Source organism: Hypanus sabinus, chromosome 28, assembly GCF_030144855.1.
Source record: "Hypanus sabinus isolate sHypSab1 chromosome 28, sHypSab1.hap1, whole genome shotgun sequence".
Taxonomy (NCBI): Eukaryota; Metazoa; Chordata; class Chondrichthyes; order Myliobatiformes; family Dasyatidae; genus Hypanus; species Hypanus sabinus.
In genome coordinates, this window is record NC_082733.1 from 5001452 (window position 1) to 5015460 (window position 14009).

General features: G+C 40.4%; 1 protein-coding gene across 2 annotated transcripts in view; it reads right to left on the reverse strand.

Annotated features, from left to right (window-relative positions):
- Window positions 1–1234: 1234 nt before the first annotated feature.
- The window catches only part of nedd4a (NEDD4 E3 ubiquitin protein ligase a), a 247880-nt gene continuing 235105 nt past the window's right edge, over window positions 1235–14009 (reverse strand). For both annotated transcript variants that reach the window (XM_059952531.1, XM_059952530.1), the window contains 5 exons: window positions 12932–12991; window positions 12731–12838; window positions 6683–6779; window positions 6444–6516; window positions 1235–3313 (listed from right to left, as the gene is read on the reverse strand). In XM_059952531.1, coding sequence (XP_059808514.1) covers window positions 3211–3313; window positions 6444–6516; window positions 6683–6779; window positions 12731–12838; window positions 12932–12991 — 441 coding nt within the window. In that variant the 3' untranslated portion in view covers window positions 1235–3210. The remainder of the gene's footprint in view (window positions 3314–6443; window positions 6517–6682; window positions 6780–12730; window positions 12839–12931; window positions 12992–14009) is intronic.

The following is a 14009-nucleotide window of genomic DNA, read 5'->3' on the forward strand; positions in this document are numbered from 1 at the left end:
TGAACAAGGCCATTCCAAAGCTTCACATTATTGGAAAGGTCATTCCAAAGCTTTCACACTGTGGACAAGGTCATTCCAAAGCTTCACACTGTGGAGAAGGTCATTCCAAAGCTTCACATTATTGGAAAGATCATTCCAAAGCTTTCACACTGTGGACAAGGTCATTCCAAAGCTTCACGTTATGGAGAAGGTCATTCCAAAGCTTTCACACTGTGGCGAAGGTAATTCCAAAGCTTTGCACTATGGGTAAGGTTCATGTTGGGTAGGTTGCAACAAAACTGATACATAATTGCAGCATCCTGTCCACAGGAATTTTCTGTTATGCAAACACAAGGATGATCAAGGACAAATTAGATGAAACTTTCTCCCTTTTTTTGGTAAAGGAATTCCTGTGTTTCAAATGCCTTTGATGCATTAGTGGAAAGGATTTTCACTTTGCACTAACCTGGCTTCTGCATCATTCAGAAACATTCAAAACAAAAAGAATGCAAGGAAATGGAAAGATGTTTTCTCCAACCATTAACATGATGAATACATGAATAGGGGAATGGGCTTCCTTCCCCTAGCCCCTAAGACAAAAAGTTTATCACCTCCATTACTACACAGATTTGGATTGAGTGTATTGGCACTGCTTTTGTTTCTTTCTGTCCCCAAAAGTGTGATCCTGGAGTCCATTAGCAGTCAGGTATGTCTCTACTCTGGTGGGGAACAGGCTTATCATTTCATGACAGTATAGTAATACTGGATATAGCACAGTTGAGGAATAGACTTACTGGGGTTTGGTTTTGCAGAGATATGGACTGTTGTAGTACAATTCTAATGGAGTAGGCACTGTTGAAGCACAGTTTTGAGGAGTTTGTAAGAAATCCTCCCCCAATGACAATTCTTGCCAAAACACATTTCTAAAGTCACTTGTGTTTCCTTGTCAGCCTTAAAGGCATATCACAATGGCCAGAAAGCCTTAGAGTATGACATTTTTTACATGAGCACTGAGTAGTCATATGGTTTCAGGTAGTGATACGGCCACAGTCACACAGGTTTAAAAGCTGCAGTTAGCATGCAAATTGAGAAGATCAGCAATGAAGGTTTGGCTGTCCTGTTGCTGAAGACTGAGGTTATTTGGACTCCAGTGTACAGAGAGAAGTATTCAAAGAGAGCCCAGCACATGAGGATCCTTTAATGTTAGAAACTGAAAAACTAGCTTCTACCTCCAATGACTTGAAAGACCGCATGATGAAAAGAATTTAAAAGTGTTTTATTATAAATAGACTTCATACATCAACTTCCACAGTGTCGTGCACAAAATCCATTTCCAACTGAATTTAATTCATTTCTTCGTAAGTACACAATGTATTTACAAAATTATTTCCATCAACTCCTTTCTTATTTCAAATTCTACTCTAAATTCCAACCTTAAATACGAAATATAATAATGCATGCATCATCTTTTTAATACAACTATAAAAGTTAGTGTATTATTTCCATAAGATATTTACAAATCGTAAGTGAATATATATTGTGCAGAACATAAATATAATTTATGTTAGATGTACAATCTGGAATCACTATGGTTTGTAATATATACACACATCTTATAATAAATGTCTTATACTCAAAATTATAATTGAAGAAGGGTAGCTTTAAAAGTCATTGGTTATACCTGTTGAGGAAACCTCTTTTACATAAAGTCCACATTTAAGACAAATTGTTAAACTATTCAATTAAATTTTCTGCATCCTGAAATGGCAGAAACAATATCTTTGTCATGATATCAGTGGTGAAATCAGCATTCCTCAAGAATTCTGATTGCCAACATCAATACTCTACCCTGTAATCAGCCCGATTTAGACACATTAATCCATTTAAGAAAGTTCAAGTCCAGGCAATGGATCTGACCCACTATACATCAGTATTTGATTTTCTAAAAGTGAAGACTTGATTTGTCTTTTCATTCACAGGGTTTATGCTGCATGATTTTTTGATTTCAAGTGTATTTTGTTTCACCATAAACATAGGTTGCCTTTATTGACAAAGTCCAATTTACAGACTGTAATCTGCACTGTGTAAAAGCAGCACAGACCACTGCTTTCATGCATTGAACAATTCAGAGATTTCAACCTGGAGTCCTAAAAGAGCCCTTCACTGAAATTTGTAAAACAGTAAGAGGGGGAAATTTAGAGAAGTGTTGAGTATGTTCCACTGAGTAAACATAGCACACCCAGCAAATCTTCAGCTTCCTTCCTCTGCATACCAATAGAGACAAGCCACCAGAAATAAGTAAGCCTGCAAACATACGCTCTGCAAGCAACATCTGTTAAGTATTAAGTACAGCATCTGGAATCCTCAGAAAGGAAGATTAATGGTCAAGTGGAAAATAGAAGATTGTTTTAGAAAGTATCAATAATTATACTCATATTAATCATAATCACATTTTCTGAAGGTACTATCCGAATAATATCAAAAGATCAAAACAGGTTTCAGAAATAAACACAGTTCAACCAAATCCTTGTAGTATCTGACCAAATTACACATCAAAACCTAAATTTGGCACCAGAGCTTGAACTACCCAACCTCCTTTCAGACTGAGATTTACCTTTAGTATTCACAGTAATTTGCCCATTTATTTGGAGAGTTAAGGTTTCAGCTGTTGTTGCAGCTGTGTGACTAAAGGTCAGCAACTTTAAACTTACACAAAATTATCACTGGGCAAACTTAACATTAATGTTACATGTGTTAGTTAAAGCTATGAGGTACCAAGTCACATTTGGCACCACAGCGACCAAATCATAATGACTAAACACTGCAACCATGGTAACAAAGACTGGGAAAAGGTACATTTAACTGTATGGGAGTAACTGACACTAACATAGGTTATTGAATCTTAATGAGTGCTGTTCAGAATTAATCCTGAACATCATCAAGTGTCAGACACTACAGTGATTTGGACTATCATATCCTCACAAGTCTGTCAAAGCATCATTCAACAGTTAACAAAAAAATACAAATCATAATTTCCAAGACAAAAGTTCAGGAAAATGATATCAATACTTAGTGAACACTTAATCTGTTAGTTATTTATTAGTTTAATAAAAAGACATCTTTTCCTACATACATGAATTAACCTGGCAATTCCAGTGCTGGTTAATTAGCTTCACATTCCAGTCCATTTGTTGTATGATGTGACCAACCTATACCCACAGCTGTGGTCACTCAGTCCACACCATCAAAACCTTCAGTGTTCTCTATTGCCAGGTGAAGCTTCTCTCGTAATTCCTCAAATGATTCATAAGGTGGCAGATCCAGGCGATTGAAACTGGAAGAAAATTTAACAATCTATATTTAATGTCATCTTAGCCAATGAGGATTTATTTTTGTTAATCTTCAATACACACACGCGCACACACACACAAACCTTGCCTTGGCCTTGTCATTCTGCTGAGGATGCACACTTCAATGTCTTCCCATTATATTCTAGTGATGGGTCCTCAAAAGTTTGGCTTCATGGAGCCATTCCCGCCATACATGGTGGAACATTTCATTTTTTTTGGTAAGGAGGATGTGTAAATATGTACATATTCCTTGTATACTGAATTTAAGATAGATACTTCTGTTTATTTTGTAATATGTTTGTAACTACATTGTGGGGTTCTAATTCATGTGTGGAGTTGTTAACTTTGTGGGTAATTAAAGATGGTATGTCTTGGTGCCTAAGAAACACAGGGCGGATCTCTCTCAAGGGGGAGAGGAAGGAAGGGGGGGGGGAATGGGGGAGAGGGAGAGTGATATATGCCAGTAGTTCACACTGGACATAGTATGAAGCTATAATTGTGCTTTCTGGTAGATACCTTTTTGTAAATATAGGAAATTTTCTTTTCACTAATTTTGTAATTTTGATTTTGACACAGTAAACTGTGATCTTTGCACGAAAGTGCTAAGTAACTGGAACCATTTTTCTTCTATTGCAACCCACGATCTAACACGTGATGGTAGCAGTGGGACGGCTGGTTTCAGATGGCTGTTTAACTCGGAGTTGCAGTCTCAAATTAGGAAACTCCCTGAGGAAGGAATGATGCAGAGAGTCCTCAGAAGAGGAAGAACTTCAGCCCAGAGCCAAACTCTCTGAACCCTCACTGGAAAATCTGTCCCGAAGCTTTTTGTTCGCCCAGCAGCTTTTTGTTTGCTTTTAGGAAGGAACTCCAAAGCCTACAGAAGGGTCCCAAGATGTTGTATTATCAACAAGGTGACAATATTGCGAACTGTCTCCTCAGATTCAGGAGGATGGCCTGTGTATGGCAAAGGCTGGAGGAGTAGTGCCACTACTGATGGGTGAAGCTCTCAAAGCCTGCACTGCAATGGACAAAGAGAGGTCCAACAACTATCGTGACCTGAAGGAGGCCTTGTTGGCCAAATATGATATCTTAACAGAAATTTATCATCAACACTTACAAACCAGTGTTCTACCACCAGGGAGTCATGGAGACTTAACATTCCATAAGGGATCTCTACCAGCAATGAATTTGACCAGAGCAGCAGTCCAAGGAAAATATTGATGAGGTCATTGTTCTCGAGCAGGTTCTTCCTTCAGACACCAGAACATGACTTTGAGAGCACGAGCCTGTGGATGGACTCACTCTAACCCAACTTGCCTGCAGCCCCTCAATTCCTGCAAGGGGGCGCTTTCACAGCCATCATTCCAAAGCAACAGAGACCCCAACCCTGCAAGGGATTCTCAGGGTAACTCTGTGCAGTTAGGGAGTGGGAAAAACAAGGGCAAAGAACCTGTAGTCATTTCTTGTAAGTCTTTTATTTGTTACCATTGTCAGCAGCCAGGTCACAAGTCCTCTGGGTGTCCTCTCAAGAAGCCCAAACTGTCAGGTTTGTGGTATGTACCAAGAAAGGGAGAAAGTGACGTTGGTGAATGGTTGTGAATATAATAAAAAGCAAGCAGAATGTGAGGAGAAAAAGCCTATCTTTATGATAGTCAAAGTTAATGGAAAACCTGTTGAAGCTCTTTTAGATTCTGGTAGCTCACTGTCATTTATTAAGAAAAGTCTTGCCCTTGCGGTTGGTGTTGACTCCAGTCACCAAACACCTATGCAATGGGTCCATAGTTACTGGAAGTCTGGGCCACTGGCAGAATTCACTACTGAGCTGGATGACCACAAGTACTTGATGAAAGTAGGGGTACTGGAGAAACTGCCTTTTGACATGATTCCAGAGAGAAATTTGCCTGTGTTACTGAGGAAAGGAAATAACCAATCAATAGATAATGTATTTTGGCATGACTTCTGCTAAATCCAAGGCAGTGGCCGGGTTAGAACCTCTGCCTGAATGGTGGTCTGTGCGATGGAGGAACCAAAAGGCTTAGGAAGTCATGCTGGTGACAGTGCTGCGGGAAATATGCTGGCTCTCCTGATTCTGCTGATATTGGTACAGATAATGTGCCCATTGATGATTATACTAAGGGACCTGGGAAGGTTGAGCTCTCCCATCTCGAGGGCACCAGCCAGCAACTTCACACAGCAGAGAGCAGGACTGACAAAGATCAACCAGAAATGATGCCATCAAAACTGTCCTTTGTTAAATGAGGAGGAGTTATATTTACACATACAAACAAGCTGGAGGAACTCAGCAGGTCGGGCAGCATCCGTTGAAATTAGCAGTCAACGTTTTGGGCTGAGACCCTTCGTCAGGACTGAAGAAGGAGGGGGCAGGGGCCCTATAAAGAAGGTGGGGGGAGAGTGGAAAACCAATCAGAGGGAAGATCAAGGGGTGGGGAGGGGAAGCAGGGAGGGGATAGGCAGGAAAGATGAAGGAACATAAGGGGAAAGCACTATGGGTAGTAGAAGAAGGCAGAATCAGGACAGAGGTGATAGGTAGTTATATTTGATCTTCTCTAATAAACTGAGGTTTTCTTCAATTTCTAAAACAAAGCCATACCAATAGCATTCAGGAAAATGTAATGTTCTGTCTGGTCACATCAGACTGCACTACCCTTCTCTCAAAGGGTGCCCCGACGGGTCGCCCCATTGTCTAGTTAAGAATTATAAAGCTAAATCATTCAATTGCATATGATGTACACTCTGTTCTTTCGTGATACTGATTTGTAACAGTAACACATCACACAGCATCCACACAAACTGGAGGTTTTGCACCCCAATCTCATACGTTTGGTGGGGCTAGAGATGGTCTTTCCTAGACTTATGCAGCCGACAGAACCAGAAGGTTAAATAAATATTGGCAGTTTTCTTTTTACTATTTTCACTAATTTTTGCAAGTTTGATGGACTTTATAAAAGTGAATACCCTTGCATAACAGTGCTAAGCAACTCCAGCCATTTTTCTTTGATTTTAACCCACAATCTAACATACACGTTCTTCAGCATTTCAGAATCAGCCAGTTTTCTGACACACATTTATAAAAGAAGATGCAAAGAAAGTTACCATGTATGAGCTCTTGGTAATTTCTCAGGTGTTCCCCACTGTTCAATGGTAAATAACTGTGGTCCATTTGATCCTAGAATAAAAGACAAGGACATAGCATTCCAAACTACAAGCAAATCATTCATCCATTTAAAATTAATAACAGAATCAGACCTGGATTTATTCACCTTGGATCTTTGATAGCAAAAAGTAGCAAACTCATTCTGGAAAAGATATACTTTCATGCTCAACACACTTACCATACAGTTCTGCAAATCCGTTCATGGGCACTCGTGAGGTGCCAGTCACAAACTGCAGCAATCTAATGCGCTTCTCTGAATCCATCAACAGCACAGCCTGAAGACGAGAGTTAAATATTTTTAATATACGTTTCACTTCTGTTCCAAGTACATATTTTAATACTATGTTCATATTTCTCTTCCTTCTATCTCCCTATTTCTAGTCTAACACAATTATCAAAACACCCTTTAAGTATTTCTTAAAATTCGTTTCTCACAAGCACGCAGCAATATTGTTGTTTAAAGTGGCTAAGCTAGGCACCTGATTGTATTTTGACGACATTAAAACTAGACAGACACTAAGCATAAACCAAGGCACCCAATTCAGGAATGGTAGAAACTATTCTGTCAGTCAACCCAGCAAAGTTGTCCTCAATAATATAGAAGGATTGGTGATTAAGTTGGGAGAGCTGTCCCAAAGTCCAAGGATCAGCCTGGCATGAAAGCACACCATATAGTCAATGTTCATACTCTAATATTACAGTCCCTGGCTACATCCTCTCCCATCAGTAGGACAGACCTGCCAGAGCTATGATGGAGTACAGGTGGGAGGGAGTGGCCCTGGAAATCCTCAACATCCATTCCAGATCCCTGGAGATGTACTCCAGCCCAACCAATAATCTTAAAGCCATATTTACCAGAAGGAGATCACCCAAATCCAGAAGATTAATCTTGGCTCAACGGGAGGTGCAGATGGCCAGGACAGAAGCAACAGCAAGCCTTGGAAAGGGGGTGCCAATCTGGCACAGCTGCACAACAGGACTGAACGTATGCTGAACAACAAACAGAGACAGCCACAACATCCAAACCTATTCAGTGGTCTGCAGTACTGCCAGACCAATCATAGGGTAGGAGACAATTCCAAGGCTAACCAAGTGGGTGCAAAAAATGAGGACCACCTTCAGATTGCCTAATGAACTATGGAAAATTTATGACGCTGGGAACCGTTAATGCCTGACAAAGAGTTATCCAACTTGATTGAACCTCTTGGAACCAAATCCAGAGTACTCTGGGTCACTGCTCTTTAAACACAAACACTTAATAGTTCATTTAATATCAGAGAATGTATACAACATGCAACCTGAAATTCTTACTCTCTGCAGACATCCTTGAAACAGAAGAAAAACCCCCAAAGAACGAATGACAGAAAAACGACACAAGAACCCTAAAGCCCCCTGCCCCGCCCATGCACAAGCAGCAGCATCAACCCAACACTCATCCAAGTTTTAAATATAATAAGGGCTTTTACTTCAACCACCTTTTCAAAGCAGTAAATATCAGAACCCTGCTACCATTGTGTGGGGGAAAATTCTTTATCTCTCTTCTAATCCCCTAAACTGACGTCCTCCATCACCAACCTATTCACATTTATGCAGAACCAGTCAAATCTCCTTGATGCTGCTTTGCTCAGAGACCAATTTATCATCGAGTAGCTGTGTCTCATTCATCGATGCTAAGTCTCATCTCCACCTCATAAAATTGGCCTTGGCAAAATTTAAAACCTTTATTCCTACAGTATTTTATCCTTGTCTTATGATTAAATCTATTTAAATTATAATGATTTACCCTGAACCACCACTTCTGCCACCAACTCCTCTTGTTGGGATTGCTATGTACAAGCAAAACTGCTTATGGAATGCAAGTTATGAATTCTACGTCCTGTAAGACCATAGGACATAGGAGCAGAATTAGGCCATTCAGCCCATAGAGTTTGATCCATCTTTATATCTCACTCCCATTCTCCTGCTTTCTCTCCGTAACCTTTCATGCCCTTACTAATCAAAAACCTATGAATCTCTGCTTTAAATATATCCAATGACTTGGTCTCTACAGCTATCTGTGGCAATGAATTCCATAGATTCACCACCCTTTGTCTAAAGAAATTCCTCTTAATTTCTCTTCTAAAGGGAAGTCCTTCTGTTCTGAGGCTGCGCCCTCTGATCCTAGACTACCCCACTGTAAGAAACATCCTTTCCATGTACACTAACCAGGCCTTACAACATTCAGCTGTTTTCAATGAGATGCCCCCCACCCCAACTTTCTAAACTTCAGTGAGTAAAGAGGTATCAAATGTTCCTCATACATTAACCTTTTTATTCTTGGGATCATTCTTGTGTAACTCTTCTGGACCCTTTCCAATGTGCTAGCATTGATAAGGTGCCCAAAATTGCTCACATTACTCCAAGTGTGGTCTGGCCAATGCCTTATAAAGCCTCATTTTTGCTTTTATATTCTATCATGAAACTATCATGAAACCGCTTGTTTTGGCGGTCTGAAATACCTACCTGTTTCAAGCAGGCTTCAATTATACTGGTGCCCAAGAAGAACGGGTTAACCTGCCTCAATGACTATCATCCAGTAGCATTTACATCCACTGTGATGAAGTGCTTTGAGAGGGTCAGTGATGAAAAATATCAACTCCTGCCGGAGACAAGTCCTAGATCTGTTCCAATTTGCTTACCATCACAACAGGTCAACATTAGATGCCATTTAATTGGCTCTCCACTCAGCTCTGGAATATCTGAATAGAGAAGATGAATACAACAGGATGCTCCTAATTGACTACAGCTCTGCATTCAATTTTATCATCCCCTCAGAACTAATCAATAAGCTCCAAGACCTTGAGACCTACAAGCTCTCAATACCTCCTCATGCAATTGGATCCTTGATTTCCTCGTTTGCAAACCCCAGTCAGTTCAGATTGGCAACAACATCTCCACAATTTCCATCAGCCCAGGTGCACCACAAGGCTCAGTATTTAGCCCCTTGCTCACTTACTTTATACTTATGACTGTGGATCTACATACAACTAAAAGCCATATTTAAGTTTATTGACAACATCACTGTTGTTGGCCAAATCAAAGATGGTGACGAATTTAGCATATAGGAGGGAGACTGAAATTCTGGCCAAATATTGCCATAACAACCACCTCTCACTCAATGTCAGCAATACCTCAGAACTGATTATTGACTATAGGAGGAGGAAACCAGAGGTCCATGAGCCAGTCCTCATCAGGGAATCAGAGGCAGAGAGAGTCAGCAACTTTAAATTCCTCGGCATTGTCATGTCAGAAGATCTGTCCTGGACACAGCTGGTAACTGCCATTTGAAAGGAAGCACAGCAGCACCTCTACTTTCTTAGAGGTTTGTGAATGTTTGACATGTCATCTAGAACTTCTATAGATGGTGAATGTACTGACTGGATGTATCATGGCCTAGTATGGGAATGCCAATGCCTTTGAATGGAAAAAAAATACAAAATACAGTGGATACAGCCCAGTCCATCACGGGTGAAGCTCTCCCCACCAAATGAGCACATCTATAAGGAGCGCTGTCACAGGAAAGCAACATCCAACATCCAGGCCATGCACACTTCTCTCTGCTGCCATCAGGACAGAGATACAGGAGCCTCAAGTTCCACACAACCAGGTTCAGGAACAGTTATTACCACTCAACCATCAGGATCTTGAACCAGAGGGGATAACTTCACTCATCCCAACACTGAACTGATTCCACAACCCCACTTTTAATGACTCTATAATTTGTGTTCTCAATATTTCTTTCTTTTTTTCCCTCTCCTTTTGTATTTGCAGTTTGTTGCCTTTTGTATATTGTTTGTCTGTCTCTGTCACGTGTTTTTTTTATTTATTCTATTGAGTTTCTTTCCATTTCGTATGAATGTCCACCATCAACTCAGCCTGCAAGTTAACCTACAGAGATTTCTGCACGAGACATCCCAAGCCGGGTTGCACCACTAATTTCTGAATTTGCTCTCCATTTAGAAAACAGACTACACTTTTATTTCTTCTACCAAAATGCACGACTATACACTCCCCTACACTATATTCCACCTGCCACTTATTTGCCTATTATCCTAATCTGTCTCAGTCCTTCTTCAGAATCCCTGCTTCTTCCCCATTACCTGCCCTCCACCTATCTTCGGATCATCTGCAAACTTGGCCACAAAGCCATCAATCCCATCATCCAAATCAATGATGTATAACGTGAACAGAAGCAGTTCCAACACCACTAGTCACCAGCAGCCAACTAGAAAACCCTCATGCTCTTCTCACTCTTCGCCTTCTGCCAGTCAGCTAATTTTCTATCCATGCTAGTATCTTTCTTGTAATACTGTGAACTCTTATCTTGTTAAGCAACCTCAGGTGCAGCATCTTGTCAAAGGACTTCTGAAAGTCCAAGTAAACAACATCCACTGACTCTCCTTTGTCTATCCTGCCTGTTATTTCCTCAAAGAATTCCAATGGATTTGTTAGGCAAGATTTTCCCTTGATGGAAAGCATGCCGACTTCAGCCTATTTTATCATGTGTCCCCAAACCACAACGTTAATAATGGACTGGAGCATCTTGCCAGTCACTGAAGTCAGGCTAACTGGCCTGTAACTTCTTGTCTTCTGCCTCCATTCTTTCTTAAAAAGCAGAGTGACATTTGCAATTTTCCAGTTCTCTGGAACCATTGCAGAATCTAGTGATGGCTCCACAATCTCTTCAAATAACTCTTTCAGAAACCTTGGGTGTAGTCCATCTGGTCCAGGTGACATATCTAACTTCAGGTTCTCAAGCACCTTCTCCTTATTAATGGCAACTACACTCACTTCTGTCCTGACACTCTTGAACTTCTGGCATACTGCTGGTGTCTTCCACAGTGGAGACGGTCATAAAATACAAATGCAATTTCTTTGTCCCTAATTACTACCTTGCCAGCCTTATTTTCCAGCGATCTGATATCCACTCTTGCTTCTCTTTTGCTCTTTACTTATCTAAAAAAAATTGCACCTAGAGAACACAAAGGAGGGAATGTAGAGGTTTCTGCAAGGTAAGGGTTACGGTAATGTCCAGGCAGGGATAGCTTACAGATAATATGCGGTCAGTCCAGGCAAGAAAACTCTTTTAAGAAAGGTCTTTGAACAGCATAGCTTCTCTTCGCCCTGCAGGGGACTACAGCCATTTGGCATACCCAGACAAGATAAGGATGCAAACTAAAGAGTGTCTAGAGTGTCTCCTTATTGGTCAATTACTTTACTAATGCCTCCAGTTTTAGACTCCACTATCCTAGGTAAGAGAATGTGTCCATTCACTTTACATATGTCTCATGGTTTTATGTACTTCTAGGTCATCTCTCACCATCTATGCTCCAGGGAAAAAAGTACAAGCCCACCTAGCCTCTCCCATCCTCATGTACTCCATTCCCTGTAACATCTTCGTGACATTTTTCAGCACCTTTTCCAGTCCAATGATATCTTACCTGTAGCTGGGTGACCAGAACTATGTACAATAACCCAAGTGTGGTCTCACCAATCACTCGCAACTCATGCATCCAATACTCTGACCAATGCTATACCACCAACCTTGGTGTCATTCACAAACTTACAAACCACATGAATAACACTATTATCTATATTTACGATTTGAATGACAAAGAAGATCGGACTTAGTGTGGATCCCTGTAGCACCCCACTGCTCACAGACCTCCAGTGCCACTCTGCAATTCCTTCCACTAAGCCAATTCTGTATCTAATTGGTCAGTTCATCTTGGATCCCATGTGCGTTAACTTTCCAATTAGTCAATTCTTGATCAGTAAGGGATTAAGAGTTACAGGGAGAAGGCAGGAGAATGGGATTGAAACAAATAAAAAATCAGCCATGACTGAATGGTGAAGCTGGCATGAAGGACCAAATGCTCTAATTCTGCTCCTATGTCTTATGATCTTCCACTCTAGCCTTGGCAGGGACCTTGCTAAAGTCCATGTTCTCAAGTTATGTTCTAAATTCATGTTTGATTATTTACTTTTCTGGGATCGCAAGTGATGGACAATAAGTGGTCAACTGCCACTGGCACCTACATCTGGAAAATATATCATCAAACCAAAGGATAAAGAGATTAATATTAGGAAAACTTCACACCAACAGTTAAGCAACCAGGTGGCAGTGACATCTATTGGTCTGATTTGAACGCCTGCAGTTATACATGATTTTCGGGAGCTACACTACCTTCCAAAACCACTGGATGACAGGATGGTTTGCATTGTAGCCATTTTTGTACTTGGTGTTCTCCTTCCAGTCATTCACATCCACATCTCCAAGTCCACACATCAAAAGCTGAAAGACAATGGTCAAATGTCATCAAAGCAAGGGCCAAAGTGTAGTATAACCTAGAATGGTAATCAAAGTAGGCAGACTGCAAAAGGTTACCTCCAATTCATTCTCATCAAATATCTTTATCAGATCTTGTGGGATCAGTTCAAAGAATCCCTGGGGGAAAAAATATCAGGATTCTGTCATGAGCATTTACAGCAAAAGTAGCACCATTTCATGCTTCTCATCTACGTTGTTTCGATAAAACATGACTTTTAAAACCTGCCATAACAGCTTCTGTTACTCTGAAGACCACATATACTGGAACCCTGTACCCTGACTGCCAGAGTAAGTAAATTGAGATTTTGCTGTGCTCCTCAAAGAATTTATAAAGTGCTAATATGCATTAATTTATGGCCAAACATTGCCTTAATTTTAAATTTTCTTTCAGATGAATCTCATTCCTTATGAAACGTGTGATCCCGCCAACCTCCACATGTCCCTGGAGTATCTATGCTTCTCCCATTTCCAGTCTCATGAGGATCCCCTGCACTGGTCTCCTTGTTTTCACTTCCCCTTTATTCTCTCTAAGACATTGCCCTAAAGCTCTCTCTGATCGGCTGTAAAATCCGATGTGGCCCAGTGTCACATTTGGTTAGTAATGCATCATCTTAGGACATTTTACCATTGTCAAATATGCAGGCTATTATCATTGAATGCTAATATTTTCCTGTCTAGAATCTAATTTTCAAATAATTCAGTTACAGTTGAGAATTCAAATTTTATTTTTTAATTTTTCTATTTTTCCTCCTTTAATTCCATCTTTGGTCTCTCGCGTCTTTTAGCAAATGATTTAATATTAAGTTAAAAATTCAACCTGACCTTTTTGTGGATCAGCCTCACTTTGTCTAATTAACAATGCTGCAATCTGATTAGTTAAAGATATACATGACTGCTTGACCTGATCACCCAGGTTCTAATCCTCTAAAAGGAATGCACCAAAAATGACTTTCTAATCCTCAACTTCCTGCGCAAATCTTCACTTAGAAAGTCTGCAACAAAGACAAGTGTAGCTGTCTGTGCACTGGTGGCTATGGAATTTGGTCACATAGAGGAGAGATTCTATTGTCTTTGTAACATTTCACACAATATTGGGCTTAATTCAGATGAGATATAGTCCAAACTATAGCTTTAG